The sequence below is a fragment of the Chiloscyllium punctatum genome, chromosome 25 (genome assembly GCF_047496795.1).
Source record: "Chiloscyllium punctatum isolate Juve2018m chromosome 25, sChiPun1.3, whole genome shotgun sequence".
NCBI classification, from domain to species: domain Eukaryota; kingdom Metazoa; phylum Chordata; class Chondrichthyes; order Orectolobiformes; family Hemiscylliidae; genus Chiloscyllium; species Chiloscyllium punctatum.
In genome coordinates, this window is record NC_092763.1 from 45,227,442 (window position 1) to 45,254,014 (window position 26,573).

A 26,573-nucleotide genomic window follows, 5' to 3' on the forward strand; every position below is an offset into this window, starting at 1 on the left:
CACTACCACCGAGAAGGATAAGAGTAGCAGATATATGGGAACACTACCACCTGCACGTTCTCCTCCAAGCCACTCACCTTCCTGATTTGGAAGTATATTGTCAGTCCTTCAGCATCATTGGGTTAAGATCCTGGAATTTTCTATCTAAGGCTGTTGTGGATCCACCTAAAGCACATGAACTGCAGCATCTCAACAAAGAAGTTCCCACTACCTTCTTAAGGGCAATTAGAGACAGGCAATAAGATGCCCTGATCTCAGAAGTGAAAAAAAAAACAAATTAAAGGAACCTAAAGAGTGGATAAGCAATAGAGATAAGGAGCAAGCAGCCTCAGGGATGGTATATGTGCCGACAAGCACAGACTGAGATATTATTAACCGGTTTCTCAATGTGCAGATGGCAGACTGGCTTAACTCACACAATAGAGTAAGCATGTTTTCTGATGATTCCATAATGTTAAGTGCTATTCAAATTCGTTAGATACTGAAGCTGTCCGTGTTCTCATGCAAAAAGATCTAAACAGCATATAGGCATAGGTTAACATGTTAGGAAACATTTTGCAGCAAGTCCCAAGCAAGGATCATCTCCAGCAAGACAGAATCTATCTACCTTTGACATTCAATGGTACTACAATTTCTGAATCACCCACTATCAACATTCATTGCGGTTTCCAGTGAGCAGAAACTGAACTGGAGTAGCCATATAAATTCAGTGGCTACAACAGCATGCTAGAACTCTGCATCAAACATCTCATCTCCTGACTCCCTAAACTCTGTCCACTAACTACAAGGGAACACAACTATTCATGTTATATATTAACAATCTGGACAAAGGAACTGAGGGCATTGTTGCTATGTTTGCAGATGGTACAAACATAAGTGGAAGGACAGGTACTGTTGAGGAAGCAGAGATCTGCAGAAGTACTTGGACGGGTAAGGGAGTGGGCAAAGAAATGGCAGATTATATACAATGTGGGAAAATGTGAGGTTCTGTACTTTAGCAGGAAGAAAAGAGGCATAGACTATTTTCTGAATTGGGAAAGGCTTCAGAAGTCTGAAGCAGATAGGAATTTGGGAGTGTAGTTCAGGATTCTCTTAAAGTTCAGTTGGCGGTTCGGAAGGCAAATGCAATGTTAGCACTCAAGAGGACTAGAATACAAGAGCAAAGGCTGTGTATGGCTTTGGTCAGACCGTATTTGGAATATTCTGAGCAGTTTTGGGCCCTGTATCTAAGGAAGGATGTGCTGGCCTCGGAAGGGTGCCAAAGGAGATTTACAACAACGATCCTGGGGATGGAGGACTTTTCGCCATAACAGGAGTGGTTGAGGACTCTGAGTCTGTGCTTGATGGAGTTTAGAAGGTTAAGGGGGGAGCTGATTGAAACTTACATAATATTGAAAGGCTTGGATAGAGTGGATATGGAGAAGATGTTTCAATTAGTACGGGAGGCTAGGACTCAAGGACACAGTCTCAGAATGAAGTGACACCCCTTTCGAACTGAGATGAGGAAGAATTTCTTCAGCCAGAGCAAAGTTAATCTGTGGAAGTCATTGGCACAGAGAGCTGTGGAGGCCAAATCATTGAGGATATTTAAGACAGGATTAAGGGGAGGAGACAGGAGAATGGGGTTGAGAAACATATCAGCTATGACTGAATGGTGGAACAGACTCAATGGGCCGAATAGCCTAATTCTGCACCTGTATTTTATGGTCTTAGGATCTAAGGCACATGACTGGAATATGATGGACAACTTTTCACTTGGATGGACGAATATAGCTCTTGAGAAGCTTGATACTGTACAGGACGTAGCAATCTGTTTATTCATGACCCCATTCCCATTGGTTCAGCAGTAGCTGTGATTAGCTACATATACCAGATATTCTGCAGCAACTCTATCAAACCAGCAGCCAATACTACCTGGAAGGAGCAATACAACAGATGCATGGCCACACCACCACTTCCAAGTTTCTCTCCAAGCACAAATTATCCTCATTACAAATGCTGTTCCTTCATTGCTGTTAATTGAAAACATGGATTTTTAAAATTATCTAATATGGTATGAAGGGATCCCTGAAACATAATGGAATGAGGGAATAGGTGCTGGATAAATTAATTGATTATGAAGCACCTGTATAAAAATTGGGAGCTAGTGCTCAGTGAATGGTAAGCTTTATGGAGAATGACTAACCAAAATAAAGCAATCACTAGAAGTGTGGACTTGGACTTTTATTTCAGAAACATTTATCTCCAAGCGTGTAAGACCTGGAACAGAGGATGGCTAAGTCAAAATATAAAGTTTTGGGTTATGATAACTTATGCCTATTTTCTGAAAATGAGCCTTGTTACCATTAGAAGGAAGAAGGTATAATGTGGACCTGGGTTACTTCTTTACCAAAGAGTAAATAACGTTTGGCCGTAGGATTTTCTATATCCAGTCAATATATTTTTATTGTTACTATACAGAAGCCAATAAGGTGCAAAGATTTTCAGAATGAGAGCCTGTTGATTTGAACACAGATAACGATTTGGACAGATTGCTAACTAATGTAATTAAAATTTATCAGAAGATTATTTATGGACTCCAGATGAGGCATTGGCAGTCGTCAATTTCTCTAATAATTCAAGGCTGAGGATAATACTGCGGTAGAGCTCATCATGTTCTTCAGACAATTGTACACAAGACTGTAGACATTTCATTTTGAATTTCCCCAAAATGAGCTAGCATTTAAAATACTGGACAGTGCCAAAACTTCAAGTACGGACAGACTTCTAGTTTTATTGGGAGTGAAATTTGTGGAAAAATGTACACTACTAGAACAAATGTTAGAAAAGAGGGAAAAAAATCACAGAAAATTATCCCTTTGAAGCAGTGTTCATAGCAAAGGGGCAATTGACAACATGACAGAAAATGGAGCACGTGATGTTAACAAATTTGTGAAACCATCTAGATGCATGTTATATGAAAGAAAAATTGTCCCTAAGAGAAATGAGCACAGAAATATGAATGATAATTTTGTGACGTGAAGAGAATTTGTGTTTCTGATGAGAGAATAAACCCAAGAAAGGATTAAGGTGTAGTCAATTGATATTTCAGGTGTGATTTGAAGTACCATTATGCCATGAATGTTTCCAAATGGTATTATAGAACATTCAAAAATTAACATGAAATGGAAGATTTGGAGGAAGAAGATGGAGATATGGATCAAAGAGAGGGCATTGTATTGATCAGCCCAGTAATGGATATGTTGATGATAGAGTCTTTCAACTATTCAGTATTACAATGGATGCATGTCTACAAATTGTGGAATAGACCAGCTAAAATGTTATCTAGGTATTGTCAGTAACAAGGATTGGCACAAAATTAAGGAATTTGAAAGTTGTATCGGTTTCAGATCTAACAAACTAGTGAAGAAATGTAGGTGAAACTGAATAAGGAAAATGACAAAGATACAGTATTTAGAAAAACTGTGAAACTGAATTTTTGCAATTGGGACATTGTTGTATTCCTTCAACAGAACATCACTTCATCGCAAAAAAGCAATTAAAGAAGTGCTCTTGGCATCAGGGAGTGGAAATTTTGAAGACAAAAAGTCAATTGCTTTGAAATGCCATTGCATTGGCTGTTTGCCCATGCATCCTCGTAACAATACTATTAAAAAAATCAGGAATGAGAGGTTTGGAGAAGGATAAACTTAAGAGAAGGGGTAGTTGATCAATGTGAGATTTAACTGCTATGACTTATAGTAAGGAGAAAGTGAGGACTGCAGATGCTGGTGATCAGAGTTAGAATGTGTGGTACTGGAAAAGCAGAGCCAGTTAGGCAGCATCCAAGGAGCAAGAGAGTCGATGTTTCAAGCATAAACTCTTCATCCGGAATGTGCGTGTATGTGTGTGTGAGAGACTGTGTGTATGTGTACTGGGGTCCACTTGGTTACCCATGGCCATATCTTTGAACCGATGAAAATCAGAGGAGTTGAAGGAAAAAGTTGTTGAAAAAGAGAATGAGCTCGGCCAAATGGAGGGTGGTGGAGAATGGGGATGGGTTAGGCCTTCTTTCAAGGAAGAAATGGAGGGCCCTGAGAACAACTGATGGGGATGATCATGTAGAGGGGTTACACATCTATGGTGAAAAGAAGGGGGCTGGTGCCAGCAAACTGGAAATTTTTAAAGTGACATAAAGTGTCTGAAGAATTGCGGGTGTAAGTGGGAAGAGACTGGATAACAGAAGATAAAAATCAAGTCAAGGTATGAAGAAATAATTTATATAGGGCAGGAAGACACTTAAACAATAGGTCTGCCCAGGCAGTCTTATTCGTGGATTTTGGGAGGAAGGTAGAAGTGTAGGACTATGAGATTGAAGGCTGGCGGGGGTGGGGGAGGTGGTGTTGAGGTTAAATTCTCAGATGAGATGAGGTTGGTGACAATCGTGAAAACAATAGCTTGCCTTTTGATGTTGGGCTGTTGTCTGGGGGCAATAGGAGATGTGTCCAGGAGTTGGTATTCAGCCTCTGCAAGATATAGGTCAGTATGCTGGACAAGAACAGCAGCTTGTTGGCACCGCTGAAGGCAAAACTGAGAGTGATGGTGAAGACGTAGAATTGTGTATTATCAGGACACTTATGGAAATTGATCCTTTGTGTCTTTGTTTGCATTAAAAGTTTTTGTCTCTGCATTTTCATGTTCTTTCATGTATATCCTCCACCCCATCATTCCAGTCCATGCTACAAGCTGGTCATTCTCAGATTTTTGGAACGATGCTTATCAACCACTGCATGTTGCATGGTATACACTATATACTCAGTGCTGAGGCTATGAGTGTCACATATAGAATCAGAGAACCATTTGTACAGAAGATGACCTTCAGCCCATCAAGAATGCACCGACAAAAACTACTCTAAAGTTATAGTTGTACCACCTTTCAGCACACAAAGCCTTGAATGTTACGACATTTAAAGCGCTTGTCTCAGTACGTTTTAAAGATTGTGAGGTTTCCCACCTTGACTACCCTTCCAGGCAATGCATTCCAGATTCTCGCCACTCTCTGGGTGAAAAAACCCTTTCCTTGAGTCTACTCTAAACCTCCTTTATTTCACCTCAAAATTATGTCTCCTTGTTATTGATCCTTCAGGTGGGAAAGCAGCTGCTTTCCTATCAGTGTTGTGTGTTTTCTTTACTACCCTATTAATCTGTGCTTCTGTCTTCAGGGATTGTGGATAAGCAACTCAAGCTGCTTCTGCTCTCCTGTGTTTCCTAGCATCCTGCCATTTATTGAGTGCCCCCTTGTCTTGTCATTTCATCCAAAGTGTATCATCTCACACTCTTCAGGGTTAGATTCCATCCAATGTGCCCATCTGACAAATCTATTCCAATATAGGAACCGAATGTTGTTATAAGAAGCAGCCACTTGATCCCTTGGTTTTAGAGTCATAGCATCATGGAGTCATATGGTAGGACACAGACCCTTTCGCCCTACTTCTCCATGCCCACCAAGTTTCCTAAACCACACTAGTCCCATTTTCCTGCATTTGGCCCCATCTCTCTCTAAATCTTTATGATCCATGTACCTGTCCAAGTGTCTTTTAAATGTTGTAATTGTACTTGCCTCAGGTACCTACGCACCACCCTTTCACTTTCCCATGATCCTTTCCAAAAGTCTGTTTCATCAATTCACTCTATTTGTTCCCTTTGCTCTAAACTACTCCCCGGAAATGATGGAGCATAAACATCAGCCAAGACCAGTTGTGTTGAATGGTCAGTCGCTCTGCTGTAGATTTGATGTAACTTCATGATACTTCTCAGCTGGTTTGGCAGCATCTGTGGGAAGGAAGCAGAGTTAAGGCTTCGAGTCCAATATCTCTTCATCAGAACCGTTAGTAGTCAGGATAAAGTGATAACAGTTGTGATGAAAAATCACTGGGCTCAAAAAGTTAACTCTGCTTCCTTCTCACAGATGCTGCCAAACCTGCTGAGTTTTTCCAACAATTTGTTTTTGTTTCATTTGATTTTATTTCATTATATTTCTGTTTCAGTTTTCCAACTGAGCTGGCTACTGCCTCAGAGAATGCTCTCCTCAGTAACTCTTAGTCTAATGTCACTCCTGTGTCTGAATTATGAAATAACTTGCATGCATCTTCTTTATTTTTGGAGGCACTCTCTTAACACAAAGATCATGCATTTACTTTAATATTTAAAAAATCAACTTTCTACCTCAAGTGGCAATGAATTGATCACAGTGCGCAGGACCCATGGAACAAAGTATCACCCAGAGTTTCTGCGGCTCATTGATATTCAGTGACTCCTTATCGATATCATTGGATTTGGTTAGATGTCCTCAATGGAGAATGGGTAGCTGGGCTTACACGTGGAAATAGCCATAACAGATTGCAGCTGGCATCCACTGAACCAGGCACTAACAATAGTTAAGTGCCTTCAGGAAAGAAGTGGAGAAAACAGGAGGATAAATATATTGAAACCCCTCATTAATCCTTTTTATTTGTAATATGATTGCATTCATATTTTTCAGCTGTTGTTCATAGATCAGCGACCAAATGCATGAATCATTTTTGACTTTCTGTGAGTGTATCCATTTCTCTGCATGCACTGAATTTACAGTTCCTGCGCGTGTGCGCCTTTCTGACCTTGTCAATTTCATCATCTTTCTGTCAGCTTTCCTACTTCATAATGTCACTTTGATTTCTTTGACAGTTTCTCTCTCTAGCCTTCTACTTTTAACATTACAGGTCTGATTTTGGCTCCTGAAATTAAACCTGTCTCAGCATAAAGTGCCCCAAATCATTTGATTTTGCTCTGGGGAGGCTTTGGTGGGTGTAGGATGATGTTGGATCGTTCAACTCCAGAAGCAGATGTTCAGCAGAGATAGGAGCAAGCAAGTGCAAGGGTGCGCTGGTGAAAAAAACTCACACTGGTTTTCTGGGACTTGTTCCCAATCGCTTTAAAAGATTTTAAGATCTCTAGCTCTCACCTTCATGCAATCCCACCCAGCCTGCATGACTCTTCATATGTCAAAGTTCATGCAATGTCAATTCAGTTTTCAACCATGGTCAAACCTCACACAGGTGAAAAAAAATCAAAATCTAATATAGTTCTCATTATAAAGACAACATTTGAATAACATTTCCACTCATTAAATTGGCAAAGCTTTTAAAGCTCCGCTGGTGGATCATCTATTTGAAAAAAAACTTATCATACACCAAATCACTTCACAGCCACTTTAAGCTATCAATCAAACTGGGAACTCAGAACCCTCGGCTGAGATAATTGTAGCTTTTGACACTCAACTAAGTACCTATTATGAACATCTCTCAGGCAAAACTGATTAAAGAACTCTGTTCAAACATGTGCTACACCAGCTGTTCTGAAAATAAAGTTGTACAAAACATATGTATTTTAAATCACTAATAGTGAGGTTTTCTTTTACAATTTAATTATTGAAAAAGCTAGGTCCATGATCATTCAACAGACTTTAGCAAGCTTTCAGGACTTTCTTGGTTGGCTCCACAAATACAGACTCCCACACTTACTTACATTCCATGAAACAGCCAATCGGGGTCTGTTTGAACTCAGCACTATGTTGGAATGGCCCTGTTGAGAATATGCTTCCTTCCTATGTGGATCACAGCTGACAAACATGAGATCATGGTAAAATGTCTACAGAGGTTCCACCTGCCATTTTTAAAGGATTGTGGAGTTTTCCTGATTCTGCAAACATTCTTGTCCTATGTGTACATGTGTATGCCTTTTCCTAGTCCTAGGCTGAGCATTAATTTTGTCTCCTCTTTAAACCAGTTACAAACACATTGCATGGATCAAAATTACATGCTTAATTTCCATGCTGCTACACATTTTCAGTTTAGGGTAATTATCCACTCGGTGTATAGTGAAATTAACAATGTTTTGAAACACAGCATGGCAGATAGGCACCCATAACATGAAAGAAAACTATGATCAGCTGTCACAGGTTCTGGTTAGAACTGACAGGTTTTTGAAGTCTTAAAGAGATGAACAAACATGGACAGTGAGTTCAGAGTTAAGTGATTCTCTATCAGCATTTATATGGAAGACTGTGCAGCCTCAGGTAACTAAAGTCCAGGTTTTCAATTATCCAGAGCATTGAAATTTGGACATAGCCCTGTTGTACATAAGAACATTATGGAATTCCTGGTCCACACACATGCACTGAAATGGCTGGAGAAGTTTAACCTTCCAGTAGGCTGATTCCTTTGCCTCGGATCCTTCACAAAAGTCTCTGACACTGAGCTTGGGGGCAAAGACTTGAGTCAGAAATGCAGACTTACCTGGGCACTTATCCAAAAGACATTAACATTTGGCATAACTCAAAATTCACCAGCATAACTGAAATGAGCACCACAGCTGACCTGTCTGCCTTGCAAACATCCTTCAAATCTGATTAGTTTCCTGGCCTGACTACTCATAACCAAATCCATGTACTAGCTGATCAGACCAAACTCCAACATGACAACTCACTAACCAGACTACCTCTCCTGACCCAACTATCCTCCCCTAACTGACAGGCCCCTAACCTGACAAAAGCTCTGACTTGATTATCTGCCACCATCACTCAATCACCCAACCCCCAAACCCAAGTACAGCCTGACATTTTCCAATTAGCTCCCTAACCCGATCCAATGCAAGAACCCCCTGACTAGACTCAATTACCTTGACCCAACCACATGCTCCATTCCCGGCAGCTATCCACCAACACCCACCCACCCACTTACTTAATCACTCACCAACCCAGTCACTGATTCACTCATCTGCTCGCTAACCCGCCAAAAAACCTTAAATAACTGAATATGGCAGCCAATGGCATAAAAAGGGTGGTGACCTATCTTTATCTAACTTCTGCATGTACTAGCCTTCCTTGGGGACGGTTGCATTAATCAGAAGTCCCAGTTGAAATCACAATGTAGTTGCTGTAGTAATTTTCACAGGCAGCAGCAATGTGCAAAGCACCAACGCTGATGGAAAATCTGAGCCTTTATTTATTTTTACAGATTTTGGCTGTAATTCCATTTCTGGTTACACACAGATGGAGATAGAATATAGGAAAACAGTGATTGGACGGCATCTTGAGAAAGTGAATACAATGTATTCTAGTCATTTCTGGGCTAAAATCAGAACAAAATGACCTCAACATTTGTTGACTTTTGCACTATTTCAACTGGTTTATTGATGTTCTTCAGGGAGAGAATTTTGCCATTAAGGCATTGATCCTGTCAGAAACTACTCAGTTGTAAACCTCATTTAAAGAAGGTTAACTAATACTCTCTGGGGTAATGTAGGATGGGTAGTACGTTTGGCTTTACAGACATTCAATGTCTTGGAAAGAAAAAAAAATGAGAATGCTGAAAAAGATTAATGTTGTCAAAGCTTTTTATCTTGCAATCATCAGGACAATTTGTGAGAAAACCAAAGTAAACAACTTATACTATATAAGAGAGTGCTAACTGGTTTGCAAATCAATTGTATGAAGGCATTGCCACAGAGAATATGCAAGTTATGATGATTGACAATTAATTGCTTTGTTTAAAATAAACCAGGCAGGTTGATTGGCCTGATTGGTAAAGACATTGCTCTGGGGAATGAGCCCAAAGATGGCTATGCTTTGTTCAGTTGAAACAGGCATAGTATGTGCAAATGATCTTTCTGTTTGCAATGAACAGGGCTCACACGCACATCTAACTGAAAATCATAAATTGGTTCTCAGTATAATTCTTAGCACACTCAGAATTGTTCAGTATTTGTTATCCAATTTTGCAAAATCACATACAATGTTGGGCACACTGCTTAGAGATTTGCAACTGCAGGCTGTTTGGGTATAGTCATACCTTGCCTGTTATGAACAGTTGAAGAGATATGGCTGCCTGATTTGCTAACCCTTGGGTAATATGGCCAAAATACCTAGCACCAAAATGCCTTTATGTGTTGCCTAAAGTTTTGAGATGCCTTACTCTCTCAGAGTAAGAGGAGATAGACTAGTATTTAGAAATGATGTTTCTTTCTGAAAATCAAGATTTGTCATGAGAAACCTGACACAAGATCCAAAAATAACACAAGTTTTCACTTGATAGGCACATCCTATCATAGTGTTATGTTTACTTTCTGCAGTCCATTCACACTTTGAAATCACACTTAAAAAGTCTAAAAAAAAGTGAACCTCAGGCCTTTTGTGGATAAACAACATATCTTTACTGCTCACATCTAGTTGAACTACAGCAAAACCTGAAGGCTTTCACCTCTTGTGTGTCTTGGATGTTGTGATCTTGCAAGTATCCTTATATTATTTTATGATTTTAAGAGCAGAAGTAGCTCATTCAGCCCATTCGGTCTACTCTGCCAATAAATTCGATCATGGCTGATCTGATAAGGCTCAACTCCACTTTCTTGCCTTATCCCCATTACTCTTGACTCTCTTGCTGTTTAAAAATTGGTGTATTTCAGCCTTGAACCTATTTAATGATCTAGACTCATATGGCCCCTGCATTCGAGAATTCCATAGATTGACTGCCATTTGAGAGAAGAAATTCCTCCTCATCTCGGATTTAAATGGTTGACCCTCTATGTTGCAATCATGCTGTCTGGTCCTAAACTCTCGCGCAAGGATAACAACCAGTCTGCATTTACCATGTCAAATCCCCTAAGAATACTACATGTTTAAATAAGGTTTCCCCTTATTCTTCTAAACTCCAAAGAGCACAGACCCAACCTACTCAAGTCTCCTCATAAGAAAATACATTCAAACCTGGGGTTAACCGAATAAACCTTCTCTGGACTGCCTCCAATGCCAGTATAGCTTTCTTTTGATCAGGGGTCCAAAACAGTTCACAGTATTCCAGCTGTGGTCTCACTGGGCCTTAGAACATAGAACAATACCACACAGGAACAGACCCTTTGGCCCAGGATATTGTACTGAACATGACATCAAATTAAACTAATCTGTTCTGCCTGCCCTTGGTCCATCTTCCTCCATTCCTTGCATATTCATGTGCTTATCTAAAAGTCTCTTAAACTCTCCTATGTATCCGCCTCCACCACCAACCCAGCAGTTTGTTCCAGAATCCTACCACTCTCTGTGTAAAAAAAAACTTGCCCTCACATCTCCTTTGCACATTCCCCCTCTCACCTTAAATGCAGCTTTGTATAGTTTTAGCAAAATCTCCCTATGTTTATACTCAATTCCCGTAGAAATTAAAAACAACTTTCTATTTGCCTTCCATATTACCTGCAAACTTTGATGCTAGCCTTTTGCAACCATGGATGAGTATCCCGAATCTTTCAGTGCGACACCTTTCTGCAATCTTTCTTCATTTAAATAACGTTCGATTCCTCTATTCTTTCTGCAAAAGTGCATAACCTCATGTTTTCCTGCGTTATGATCCATTGTCAAGTATCCCTTTGTGAACGTTGTCATCCTCACTGATTGCATTTCAATTTCTATTTTCTTCCTTCTATTTAATTCATACTTTAGGCTCATTCCTTGGTTAAGTACTTCAGCTTATTCTAGCTACTAGATTTAAACCATATTACCAGATAGCTTAAATGTTGTGCAAAATTAATCCCCTGTCTGACAAATTTAATTTGATAGCAATATCTTAATTAACTAGAATCTCTCATACATCAAGTAGGAAATAAATCTCAAACATTGACATGTACACTTTCAATAACTTCAAACACTTTTGCAATCTTTATAAAAGGTACAATGGCAATGAGCAATGCCCAGACAGTAAAGTTACAAATGAAGCCAGCCAGAAGCTACACAAATAGCTGACTAAAATAAAAATTGTGGTGATGATTTGAAGCACTCTCATGAGTAACATTTACAATGAGGCTACTGAAAAAAACTCTCAATAATAACCTTATTCATAAACAAAACTGTCAAGTTCGGTAAATCCAAGAACAAAGCTTTCTTTGCAATTCTTGTATTTGTATTGTCACCATGACATTGAATTAGTTGGCATTTATTGGCAATTATTCAAGTAGGTTTTGTCTTGTTTCCAGCAGTCATAAGTTGCACCTAGACTGAGGTGGTATATTTTACCTGGATACTTGACAAGCTTGTCACAAGTCATAGACATAAACTGTCTGTTTGCTCAAACATGGCCATCAGACACTGCTTCTACTCACCACATACCTATTGTTCTCAGACTCTCTTGATTTTTAGAAGCATAGATTAGTGCTTGGCCTCTAGATCGAACAGGAATTAAACATTTGGAACTGAAGAGGTTAGCCGAAATACAATTTTGTAGCACGGCAGCCCAAGTTGCACCCAGCCCAACACCTCCAATCCCACCCTAATAACCAACCATGTTTAGCTGATCATTAAGAATTACCACCTAGAGTTCTGTACTGATTCACCTCTGAAATGCTGACAATAGAGAGGCTACAAGTAAGATCCTTACCCAAAAGAAAGCGAGCAACATCAGGTGCAATTTCCATTCTTATCAAGATGTAAACGTTTTGCCAACATGCGTTTCAGTGGATGTCAGGTTAGAGCAAAACATGGCTTTGCCTTGATATTCATTCAAACTTCGACCAATCTACTGACACCATCTGCCTTATACATGAAAACAGCCAGTTAGGTGAAATATCAGACTCCTGCCAGGACCTGGCGACCCAGTTAGAGCTGTTTCTGATATTGACCATGAGTATGGATAAGTTCAGGAAGCAGAATGCAGATGATTGATGTGAGGGAGCCCTGCTCCTGCTGACTCCACATTAAGGCATGTGTACAATCAATTACCACTTGGCTATTGCCCACACCCTTTTGTGGCATAATTATATGTGACTATTTGAGCTGTTGTAGAATCTGGAAGAGCAGTCACAAGGTACTTGAAAATTTGATTACTCATGGTTGTGGATATGTTTGCCGAGCTGGGAAGTTGAACAGGGGACGAAACGTCTGCAAATTAACTTCCCAGCTCGGCAAACATACCCACAACCATGACAACCGGCACCCGAGCTATAAATCTTTACACCAACCTCGAATTTAATTAGTTATTACCGATTTTAGAAATGGATCAAGAAAACATGCATGTGAAGTAAATTTGGGACTGACTACTGGGCCCAACAATTCAATTTTAATATTGAAATGGGGTCTGTAGTTATTTTAGGCAATTTCATTTGTCACCCAAAAAAGTACTGTTATGTCGACCAATGGTATGGGTATCTGCACAAACCTGGCACATTGTTAGTCATTCTTAAATGTGTCATTGCATTGCATGTTTTATGATCACTGGCGTGGTGCAAGGTAGTTGAACTTCAACCCCAGTGGGTTCTCTATCTCTATGACTCAGTCCCTGTAATGCATTTTCTTTCAATGAGTCATCAAACGGATCTCTCATAATGCTGTGATGTACTAAGTGCAAAGGATATATGTTTTCCATACATATTTCCAAATGCATCAGTTGGTTTTCTTATGGTATCCTTACCAAACCACTAAATACTAGTTTAAATAAATAAGCTGCTTACCCTGTTTTGGCAAAATTTGTCCAGTATGTCATGACAACTGCACTAAGCATCACATCATTTTTGGAAAAGTTGCATGGGAATAGATCAGTTGGTCCAACCATGGGGATTCCAAAGACATAGGGTACTTCATCACCGTGGGATGCATCAGACCAGGCTGGTTTCATGTCACTTTGACAGTGATGGTAGAAGGCGTAGAAATATGTAGGTGAACCGTAACGTGCATGCAGATCAGCTGTCACTACTGCAGGTTCCACCCACTGATGATCAGTAAAGAGAGCAACCAAGGTTTTCCGCCGTGTCTCAGGATTGTCACGGTCTGCCCAGTCAGTGTACATGAATTTAATTGTTTCCCGAAGTGTGTCCTTACCCTCAGGGTAACCATAAAGGTTATCCACAAACTTAGAAACAGTGAAATCAAAGTCACTTCCAGATATCCCGTCGTCGTGATCCACTATCCATTCCACAAATTTGAATCCTTCTCCCTGATTGACTCCCAACATGATGTCATAATTTAGAAACTCTCCCTGCTCCATCAGAATTTCAGGATCATCGGGAATAACATCTCCGTCGATGACTGGACCAAATGCAACATGATATTGGGCTGGCTTGATGTCCTGTTCTACTAGCTCCTTGAAAGATTTCTGCCGTAGACAGTCCACCATATCAAGGGTGTCCAGCATGTTGCAACCCACCTTCTCTGCTAGTAATCTTGTGTACTTTGCTGGTTGGTAGTTCACTGCCCAACTGGATAAGGCTGACCCACTCTGAATGATCGCTCTTTGGAAAAGCCCTGATGATAAAAACAAGAGTACATAATGTTACAAAACCACATTTTATATCAAAAATAACTTTATTTATTGAGAGGGCTAAAAGCACAGAATATGTTTGAAAAGCCTGACAACGTTTCAAGTGATCTAAACAGATGGATGCACAAATTATAAAGCCATCACAAAGCAGCCTGGTTTGTCAGGAAGTCACCCAACAGGTCGATCAACTTAAATGAGTGTAAATGCCCTATCCCCTCAATCATTCATCCACAACGGCCCAGAAATTCTGAACAAACAAAATAAAACAAAAACAAAACTGCAGAAGTTGAAGATCTGAAACAAAAACAGAAATTGCCAGAGAAACTCAGCTGGTCTGGCAGTATCTATGGGGAGAAAACACAGTTAACATTTCATTGATAAATTTTGAACAAAGTCTGTTTCCAGGTCTTATCAAATAAAAAAAGCGTACAGACATATTCAGGTGACTTGTACTCTGGAAATTCCTGCTCTGGAGTCTCCTGCTAATGATGAGACAGCAGAGATCTGCTTAAGAACCCTCACAGCCAGCAGCAGAAAAAGTAATTGTTGAAACCAAGCGCTTTTAGCAGCAGTGGTATTTGGTGGTTTATATGTCCAGTGACACAGTCAGCCACTTTGACAGCTTCTGAAAAAGTTATGTATGCAAGATAATGTGGAATAGTGTAGCAGGTAAGTGGGAAGATGGGATAGGCTGCCAGATGAATGGGGGAGGTGAAGGTGCCAGATGGGTGGGGGGTGCAGGGTTGAGTGTAGGTGGATGATGGGTGTATGGTGACAGATAAATGTATGAATGTTTAGTACAGGTCAAGACAGTATGTTAACACAGAGTGTTGTTTCCAGTGATGGGGGAGCTGGATGTGAAGTGTCAGTGGGAGGGGAGTAGTTTGAGAAGAGGACTTGACTGTTAGTGGGTGGGGATACAGAGAGCTGTTGGCGCAAGCTGGGAGGAAGGTATTAGGGCCAGTGTGCAGAGGTACAGTCTTCTAGCACATTGGAGGTTAGAACATAGAACATCAAGCTGTACAGCACAGGAATGAGCCCTTCGGCCCACTATATAATGCCAAACATGATACCATATTAAACTAATCTCTTCTGCCTGCCCTTGGTCTATATCCCTCATTCCTTGCATATTCATGTGCTTATCTAAAAGTCCCTTAAACACCCCTATTATATCTGCCTCCACCACCACCCCTGGCAACACATTCCATACGCCTACCACTCTCTGTGTAAAAGATTTGCCCCTCACGTCTCCTTTAAACTTGCCCCCTCACCTTAAACGCATGTTCACTTAGTTTTAGACATTTTAACTCTGGGAAAAAGATTCTGACCATCAACTCAATCTATGCATCTCATAATTTTATAGATATCTATCAAGTCTCCCCTCAGCCTCTGTTGATCCAGAGAAAACAGCCCAAGTTTTTCTAGCCTCTCCTTATTGCTCATATCCTTTAACCGAGGCAGCATCCTCGTATAGTTTTCTGCAACATCTCCTTATCTTTCCTATAATACGGTGACCAGAATTAAATGCAATACTCTAAGTGTAGCCTATATGAAGTCTTATAAAGCTGCAACATGACATACTGACTCTTGTACTCAATTCCCCTGAGCAATAAAGGCAAGCATGCCATACACCTTCTTTACCATCCTATCTACTTGCGTGGCCACTTTCAGTGAGCTATGGACTGGAACCCCAAGATCCCTCTGCACATCAATACTGTTCAGGGTTCTGCCATTAACTGTTTAGAATCCATAGAATCCTGACACTGTGTAAACAGGCCATTCAGCCTAATGAGTTCAGATAAACTCCCTGAAGAGTATCCTGCCCAGACCCGCCACCCCACTACATCCCAGTAAATGTACACTTCCCACTGCCAATGCAACCAACCTATACATCCCTGAACGCTATGGGTAATTTTGCAAGGCCAATCCAACTAAGTTGCACATCAATGGTATACTTTTCCTTAACATTTGATCTCCCAAAGCCCAGTACCTCACACTTACATAGATTAAACTTCATCTATCACCTCTCAGCTCATATCTGCAATTGACTGACATCCTGCTGTATCCTTCTACACTATCCACAACCACACTGATCTCTGTATGGTCTGCATATTGTTTGTTGGGTCTAGCAGTGGTAGGGATAGATGTCAGATTGAGTGAGATCAGGTCAGGTCAGTGGAGGTGAGGTGGGAACAGTGGATATGTGGAGTCAAAGGCTTCTGGGAGGCCTGCAGTTGAGTTGATGTGTTCAGAGGCAAGTCAGCGGTTCAGTTTGAATAGTTACCAAAGAGTTAAAAACAAAAATAGAATTTGCTGGAAAAACACAGCAAGTCTGGCAGCATTTGTGGAGAGAAAGCAGAGTTAACATTTCAGGTCCGTGACCCTTCCTCAGAACTGAGCTAGAAGTTAATGCAGGTTTTCAATCATTTTGGTTTTCCTGAGTAACTATTAAACTGGGCATTCATGAGGCACTCTGGATTATTAGCAGCAGTACAATGTATTCCATCATAATCTGTTACCCCATGACCTGACATATTCTAAAGGAAGGTGGCTGTGATTTCTGGAGGCCAATCATCTCAATCCCAGGACATTGTCATAAGAGTTTCACAACCGAGTTTGCTTGATTCATGCATCTTCAGCTGCTTCATGAAGTACCTTTCCTTTCATCATAAGGTAAGAAGTGAGGATGCTTGATCACAATACAAGAAGTTAATTTCCATTTATAACTCCTCTTGATGAAGCAGTCCATGCTAATATGCAGTATGACCTGGACAAACATACAAGCTTGTGCTGATAAGTGACAGTAACATTTGTGCCACACAAGTACTGGGCAATGACCATATAAATCAAGAAGGAGTCAAACTACTTTGTCATGATATTCAACTGCATTACCAATGAAACACTGAATTCCAAACCCTTGCTTACCCACCCACCTCCCAAAAAAGAACACGTTATATCACTGTCCTAGAGTTTAATCGTAAAAAGTTAACTGCACCAGCCACATAAAAACCAAGTCAGATATTCTAATTCTGAGTGAGTTATTTACCGTGATTCCCAAATCATTTCCACTATTTATAAGCCTCAAGTCAGGAATTTATGGCCTACTTAATAAGTATAGTTCAACAATACTCAAGGAACCTGTTACCATTTGGTATAAAGCAGCCTTTTGGATCAGCACTTCACCCACCATGGCTGAGTGAACCATGGCTGTAGTATGTATGTCTCATATAATAAAATGCATTGCAACAACTCATCAATGTTTCTTTGATTATTCTTGCTAAATCTGCAGTGCTCAGGAAGGCAAAGACAATAGGCACATGGGAACACCACCACCTCCAAGTGTCAGGAATGGTTTAGTTGTACACTTAGTTCTGAGTTATAAGGTTCTAAATTCAAGACTCACTTAGGACTTGAGCACAAAACTCACCATACACCCCAAAACATTTTATAGCCAATAGTATACTTTTGAAGTGCAGTCACTGTTGTGATGTAGAAAATGAGTCAGACTGAAACTCTGTACTGATTGCATGTTGCATTTTTGAAGGTTCCCTCTTTTAGATAACAAATTAAACTGGGGTAATGTACATATTTCCTTGGGAATATTTTGAAAACAAATCTAAGAAACTATTATTAGTGGCCTGGCTCATAGCTCTCCCTGAATCAATATCATACAAACATTATCTGGTCCTTATCACAGTGTTGCTTGAGGGAACTTACTATCTGTAAATTGGTTATGTGTCCTTCCTGATAACTGTGACTAGATACTAATCGGCAAAGGAATATTTTGGGGCATCCGGTAGTTGTGAAAGATGCTATATAAAGCTTAATACATACCACCCTGACTTGGAAATAAAGTGCTGTTGCTTCAATGTCACTGGGTTGAAATTCTGGAACTCCCTACTCCACATGGACTCATCATCACTTGCTCCAGGACAATCAGGGATGGACGATAAACATTGTGCTTCTGATCATAATTTTCCTGTACATTGGATCATATGGGGTTTTCTATACCTGAGTTTTCTACAGTTATTTTACCTTCCACTAGGATGGAAGAAGAACCACCCTTTAACTCCTGAATGACTGCAGCCAAGTTATGCCCCATGAGTCACATGTACTGATCTCAGCTTCATACTAGCTTCCAATCTACAGATAGTGTCAGAATCGTAGCTGCTGGTTATAACTACCAAATCAACTGACAGGGCTCCTTCATCAATGGCACACAGATTTTTCTTTACTCTTTAGTGGAATTAGGGCATCACTAGCAAGACCAGCATTTGTTGCCTATTCCTAATCACATTTGAACTGAGTGACTTTCTAGGTCATTTCAAAGTGCTGTTCAGAGTTATCCAGATTGAATTCACATGTGGGCCAAACCAACTGGGAATGCTCCTTCTTTGAAGGGCATTAGTGAACCAGATCAGCTTTTTTACAACACTCGATGACCATTTCACGGTGACCATTTCTGAGACTAGCTTTTAGTTCTGAATTTATCAAATGAATTTAAATTCCACCAGATATCATGGTGGGATTTGAACCCAAGTCTCCACAGCATTATCCGCAGTCTATGGTTATTAGTTCAATAATACTATCAGTATGCAACTTTCTCTCTTCACTGTTTTACCATCTCTCCCCAGTATGCTGCCATCTCCCAACTGTTGCTCTCTATCACCACCACCTGTGGTTGTTGTGCTGGACAGGCTGCAGTTCTGGGTATCTGAAAAGAGAAAATCAGAACAACAAGATGCATTCACTGATCTTGGACCTCGAGTGACACTGCTGCCAGTTTCTTGAATTCATACAGGGAATTGACCTCGTTGGCCATCTGTTTCAAGTTCTTTTTGATGGTTGTCTTTGAAGTCCTGGACTTTTTACAGAAATAAGGCTGCTCTCCTCCTGTCTGCTTGAGCATTAAGGCTGCTTCTGCAATCCTGGAGCTTGGTCTCTCACCTTGCCTTCCATTTGACTATAGCAGTAGTAGTCTTTTGTGATTCATTGCACTTTTCCTTTAAGAGGAGCAAACTGCTTTAAAAACAGAAGGCTGGCTGCACATCCACCTCTTCATACCCCTGCAGAGTACTGAGACAGAAGCAAATATAGGGGTCTCTCAATGTTATAATATGATCATGCAATTGAGATGGCTGCACTAAATTTGCATGCTTCACATCTTCACCAGAATATGAGCCCTTTGTTCAATCATTGGCCCTGCGCTTTATTGCTTTATCTTGAGCTTCTAGCTTGCTTCTTGGTTTTTTTTTCTGTTCCTATTAATTTATAGATCTATGCAAGATAAGCTTTGTAGAAGATGTCTCTATTCATAAGTTTAATTACTCTATTTGTGAGTCTGATATTTGAACCAGGAGTTATAGAATTGTAGAAAAAATTGTAAGTTATACTGACACAGATACATACTAATATGTAACAAAGAACTTAAAACAGCTTGTAAATTGGAACTGTTGGTTTAAGCCACAAGTTTTAATTGTTGTTCATGAGACACTCTCACTGATGTCAGCAGTATATGCTCTTTATTGTTTTAATGAAATAAAAACTTCTGATCCCAAAACAGTTGATTGCATCAACACTAGAAAGCTAAGAGGCATTTTACATTCACAGTGTTCACCTATAATGTTACCTTCTTTCCTTAAATTACTAAAATTATTAAGGGATTAACAAGCATTACACATTTATGGCACAAATGTCACATTCATAATTAATTGGATTAGAAAAGGTCTGAATTTTCCCAATTCCCAATAGTTTCCAACTGCTAATGATTTATTTAATGAGATTGTCTGCCTCTCCTTTTTGAAACACTGCAATTACACTTTCACTTTAGTGCTGCTAGCTTCAAAGGAAACAGGTTGCTTTGTAGCTGTTACTGATCAATAAAAATAACCTCTCTTCCAAAAACCCAGGACAATCAAAATTCTTGAAAATTTTAGGACAGAGTTTGGATACTGGAGTTTGCCTATGATCATGCTATATATTTTTTTAAAATATGTACAAAATTATTGTCATGTGACTGCTGAGACCATTTCAAGAATGTTTGATTTTTAAGTATTTTGAATCAATCTATTCAGACATGCTATAACGTATTTCTCGCACAGATAGGACTTGAGCCTAACTTTCTGGCTAGGAGAGCAGGATATTGTCACTACACCACAAGAGACCTTGAAAATATTTGACATTGAAAGTTCTGGTAAAATGATGTTTATTAGTGAGAAAGTTGTTGTCATGATTGGAATGCGTGCCAGGTGAATCTCATTGACTATGAGATCCTTGATTGGGGTTGTTAATTTGTGCCAAACAGGGAAGGCCTGGCTGACATATATAAACAGGAAATCACCACAGTTGGGCGGTAGTGTGGGGGCAGATAACGAGAAAAAAAGAACAAAAGGAAAAACAGGATTATTGGACATCCTGTTCTTTCTAAGAGAAAGAAAGAGAGAAAAGAAATATAATCAGGATATTCAGAGTCTCCTGATTCTTGGGACTGGCTCTGAGGTGGTTGGTAAAAGCCCATGTACTCTGCACATGTAAATTAAGGGTGACTTGATGACGTGATACCGATCTCTGTGTAGTTATTTCAGTTCTTGATGAGAAAGTTGGGGTAAAGTGGTGGCACAGTGCGAAAAATCCAGAGGCCCAAGTTAATGCTGGAGGGACAAAATTTAAAACCTGACTTCAACTATTATAAAACTTACATGTGACTTCAGACCCAGGCTGATATGGTACATACTTAACTGCTCTCTGAAATAGCCTACTATGTCACTTAGTTCATGAGCATTTAGGAATGGACAACAAATGCTGACCTTGCTGACAATGCCCATATCACATGAAATAATACATTTTTAAAAAATCCCCAGTGAGAAATATCCCTCCCACAATAAATAAGAAACATTTTACTGATATTTGAGAATTATAATGGTGGAGGAAGAACCGCACAGTTTCCTTTTTAACCTCACCAATTACAACTCCAAAGCCACTTATTATGTTGATGGGGTGGAGGTGGAGGGGGTAGTTCAACTGTCTCCACACAATTTGGTTTCCTCTTCTTAACCAATAAAGTATTCTTCTTATAACTCTTCATTGACCATAAAGCTCAAATCTATCCAAAGTTAAATACCTTTCCATTATCTAAGCTCCAGTAACAGGTTTCTCGTATTGATCATCATGATGCAAGAGAAAGCTTGTCACCAGATAAACATACATCTTATCTCTTGTCTTTGATCCCTCTCCTCTTGTTTCTGTCAACTCCTTTTATATCTATATTTGATCAATATTAATTGATTTTTCAAACATGTTATGCTTTTTTCCCCACCATCTTGCATGATTTCTGTAATGTTCACCATGCTAATCTCCCACCTCCATCTTTAACTTAATCTTTCATTAAATGTCAAAACTTTTGAAATCTACAGTTCCTTGATCTATAATCTAAAGGACTTTAAAATCCAAATTAATGGAGTCCAATATTTATTTCCCAGTTTACTAAATTTTTATGGTATTGCTTTTAAAATTTATTGGTGTCCAATATGATGGTACTTGATTTTTTTTTGTTGTGTCTGATGTTAGTTTTTAATCTGAAATGCATATCAGATTGAATAAGGGGGTGGGAAAGGTATGGTGCCAGTCTGAGGCAAAGGTGGGCTTTGAGAAGAGGTCTTTGCCAACAGCTTGAATATGCACACTGGGCATTTCATGGGCCTGTAGTATATATCGCAATACCACATTAATGCTGTGCCATATTTTCAGATATCGGTGCTGCCAACTTGTGGTATTCTGCTTTCAGTAGTCAGCTGCCATCAACCCTTTTGTTTCGATGTTGAATCTACAGCCTCTTTAACTATCAGTAGTACAGGACAGACCAGTGGTTAGTCTAAACAGAATAGGTACTTGTCATACATGACAAAGTAACTAATCGCATGATAGTAATAGGTACAATTTATATTAACCAGGTAGGCATGATTCCTCAGTGCTCTAGGGAGCTGTTCAGAACAAATCTGCTCTATTTGGGTTCTTGTGCTGAACTTAACTGGGCTCACAAAGGATGTGTGATGCCATCAGATTAAGTGGATCTTAGTGTAATATTAACATCAAGTCCTTTAAAACAATTACCATTATACAACATAGGTTAAAGTTCAAGGCATTAGTATTAGAGCAAGAGATCATAGACCAGTCACCAGGGTGATTAAATCAGCTCACTATCCTAGTTTCTATCAAGTGATAGGGTTAAAATCACATAATCAAATGAACGTAATTGCATGTTCATATTTTTAGCCTTCAGCTAATCTGAATGGCTTTACCTGGAATAATTCCAATGAGGATTTTGTATTGTATTTTAAATTATCTCTTTTATTGATGGTTTGATAATAAGTAGCTTCCTAAACCACGAATCTTATAACTCTGCTATGTGAACAAGTTACAGTTTCCTGTTCTAATGAACAGTATAACATAAATATTTTAAATAGAAAAAATTCAATGTTTAAGCCAATTTTTTCTCTATCTTTAGATTTACTTCTCTCCCACTTGCAAAATGCCATTACATTACCTCACATACAAGGTCTTCGGTCACAACCAAACCCTTGTCCAGAAATTGCTAATGTGTGTGGAAAATCTTGTTCTCTCACTCATTTTTGAGGTCTGAGCTTTTTCATAGAAAGTTTACCTTCATTTCTCATCTACTGTTGAAGTGCTCATCAACATATCTGGCACGTTTTGTTGTGTATGAAATTGGATTTGATCCAGCAGCAGGTGAAACAATTTTCCATGCTCTAATACATGCATTATACTCTGATTCAGAAAGATGGAGTTAATTCTTCATCTGAACCTCTGAATAAATGAACAGAGTTTTATCTGGGAGAGAATGTTCCAGATATGGGTACTGGTGCGCAAACCTTCACTAGTGCAATCTGAGATAGAGATTTCCAGGTATTGGTAGTGATGCCTGAAACTTTGTTGACACATGACTGCCAACTGTTAGTGAGAAATGTTGTTTGAAGTTATATAGCTGGAATGGGCTTTTCTGTCTGTAAAATCATAGGAGAAAGGAATTCAAAAAGGTAACACCACTGTGGATGCTGGAAAATCAAAAATAAAAATTAGAAGTGCTGAAAATACCAGGCGTGTTGCCAGCAGTTATGGAGAGTGAAATTATGTTGGTATTTCAATAGATCTTGAAGCTTTCTTCAGAACAAATGAAACAAAAGGATATTTCAGAGGTTGGAGGAGAAAAGGGACCAGAATATATTGATTAGCAACTTGCATTGGGACTTGAGACAATGCCTCTTCAAAATAAAACTACATTATACACTGCATGCTAGACCAGATTGCTGATTACAAGTGATCAAGATCTATCTATGTTTATGATATTATTTACAGTATTGAAATACTCCTATATTCTTTACAGCAGTGAGAAAAAAGATCTGCAAGTACTTTTTATTCATTCATGAGATTCTGACTGCACTTACAAAGCCAACAGATCTTGCTTATTCACAATGGTACTTGAGATGATGGTAGTGAACTGACTTCTTGAACATCTGCAGTCCATGTGGTATAAGTGCTGTTGGAAAGTGAGTGTCAGAATTTTGTCCCAGTAATAGTGATGAAATTTTGTCATTCCAAGTGAAAATAATATGAGATTTGAAGTGCAACTTTCAAATGGATGAACCTTTGCATCTACTGTCCTTGGATAGCAGACTTCACTGGTTTGGAAGCTGCTGTCAAGGGAGCCTTGATGAGTTGCCACAGTGCTTTTTGCACATGATACATACTGCAACCTCTGCCTGTCGGTAGTAAATGGAATGAATGTTTAAGGTATCGTATGGAATGCTAGTCAAGAGGGCTGCATTGTTGGCTACAAAGATCCAATTTGGTGGATATGTGGCTAAAATGAGAATTTGACAAAAGGAAAAATGACTTACTTGGTTCACTTTGTTGATCATGGCTATGAAGTGAAAAGTGAGGATGTTTTGCGTCAGTGAATTAAATTGGATGTTGGTGTGGAACTTCAACACTATAATGCCTACATTGACAAATTTGTTAGAGAAGGGTAAAAAATTTGAATGGACACAAGAAGGTAAGACTGCCTTTGACAAACTGAAAGCCTTCCTTTAATTGCTTTATCAGCACCGAATTATGAAAAACTGGTTATTGATGCCAATCACATTTTGTCTGTGTGCTGTTGTCTCTGACACAACAAAATTTGCACCGAGTTGCCTATCAGTTATCGTTTGACGAAGCTAATTGTATAACCATGGAAATATCTGATGGGGAGAAAGAGATATTAAGTCATGTGTTGGCTCAACATCAGTTTGAAATCTATATCACAAAGGACTCTGAAGAAACTTTGAGTTATACAGATCACAATCCTTCGATAGTTTTGGAGAAAGTTTGGGTTAATAATATGGTTATTGCAGTGGAATTTAATCCTGTAGCTGTGCAAGTTAAATATTATTGTTTTGCCTGGAAAAGACAATGACGTGATTCACCCTTTATCAAGACCCCAATGAAGGAAATCCAATGCTGTGGTTCAAACTGCCTTATGTAAAGAATGGTTGCCATGAAACTCATTGCATATCAATGTCGATATATCCTGTTTACATAACATAGAAATAGTGCTAAAAATAATTTTTGTGATGGGAAACTAAAATGCCTCTTTAAGATATATTTTCATTCTTAAGGGAAAAGTATGATGAGATATAAATATATATACATATTTATATCATTTTTAGAGTTTGGGTTTTCAAAATAATGACAAATGGATATGTTACTTTTGTGAAGAGTCTATTTTTAAAAAAAGATGACTAGGTCAAGGACTACAAAGCTGTTAATGGAAGATTGGTTTTATTGTGAATGTTTTAATATGTGGGGCAAACACTGAAGGCCATGAGCTTATTTTTGGTTTAAGATAATAAAGGATTGATCTCAGCTTAGTAAATCCAGAGAATGACAGCTGTTAGGTAGTTTTGATGAAGACATGACTAGGGTCAGAATTAAATATAGTTTCTCTCCTGGAAAGGAGTGCAGGTTTATTCAGGGAATGTTAAGTCTAATTTGAAGATTGGAGAAAGAGAGTGAATTTCTCTGAATTTGAGTCTTTGTAATGGATAGCACCGGGAAGCAGAACAAGACTTTTGCTGTGTCTTGAGATCTTTCAAATTGTGTTCTGTATTTAAATAGCTTGGTTTGTTTGTTTTTGTTACTTTTGTGTAATAAAACTTATGTTCTATTGTTGAAGAAACTCTTCAGTCACATGCAAATATGCTTTAGTGAAATACCAAGCTAAATGATGTGACCTAAACTTTTAAGAAGCACATGATCTATCAAGTCAGATTAGAGTGTGGAATCCGATTGGTTTAGTAGTACCGTCTGCTGGAACTATAACACTTGGCTTGTATACATTGGAATCTAGGAGAATAAGAGGTGACTTGATTTTTTTAAAAAAATGTTCATTTGTGTGATATGGGTGTCACTGGCTGGCCAGCATTTATTGCTTGTCCCTGGTTACCCTTGAGAAGGTGATGGTAAGGTACTTTCTTGAATTGCTGCAGTCCGCCAGCTGTGGATTGACCCACCATGCCACTAGGGAGACCCAGTGACAGGGAAGGAATGATGATATATTTCCAATTCGGGATGGTGAGTGGCTTGGAGGGGAAGTTGAAGGTGGTGGTGTTCCCATATATCTGTTCCCTTGTCCTTCTCAATGAAAGTGGTCATGGGTTTGGAAGCTGCTGTCTGATGATCTTGGGTGAATTGCTGTGGTCCACCTTGTAGATAGTACACACTGCTGCTACTGAGTCTTGATGTTGGAGGAAGTGGGATGCTTGTGGATGTAGTGCCAATCAAGTGGCTGCTTTGTTCTGGATGGTGTTAAATTTCTTGAGTGTTGTTGGAGCTGGACTCATTCAGGCAAGAAGGGAGTATTCCATCACACTCCTGACTTGTGCTTTGTAGACAGGCTTTGGGGAGTCAGGAAGTGAGTTACTCGCCGCAGTATTCCTAGCATCTGACCTGTTTCTATATCTGCTGTGTTTATATGGTGAGCCCAGTTGAGTTTCTAGTCAACGATAATTCCCAGAATGTTGGCAGTGGGGAATTCAGTGATGGTATACCAATGAATGTTGAGGGGCAATGGTTAGATTGTGTCTTACTGGTGATGGTTAATGCCTGGCATTTGTATCGTGTGAATATTACTTGCCACTTGTCAGCCAAAGCGTGGATATTGCCCAGATCTTGTCGCATTTGAACATGGACTGCTTCAGTGTCTGA

General features: G+C 39.4%; 1 protein-coding gene across 3 annotated transcripts in view; it reads right to left on the bottom strand.

The window, feature by feature from the left end:
• The window catches only part of nlgn3a (neuroligin 3a), a 319,502-nt gene that overhangs the window by 17,712 nt on the left and 275,217 nt on the right, over window positions 1-26,573 (bottom strand). For all 3 annotated transcript variants that reach the window (XM_072595196.1, XM_072595195.1, XM_072595194.1), the window contains one exon: window positions 13,507-14,296. In XM_072595196.1, the coding sequence (XP_072451297.1) occupies window positions 13,507-14,296 (790 nt within the window). The remainder of the gene's footprint in view (window positions 1-13,506; window positions 14,297-26,573) is intronic.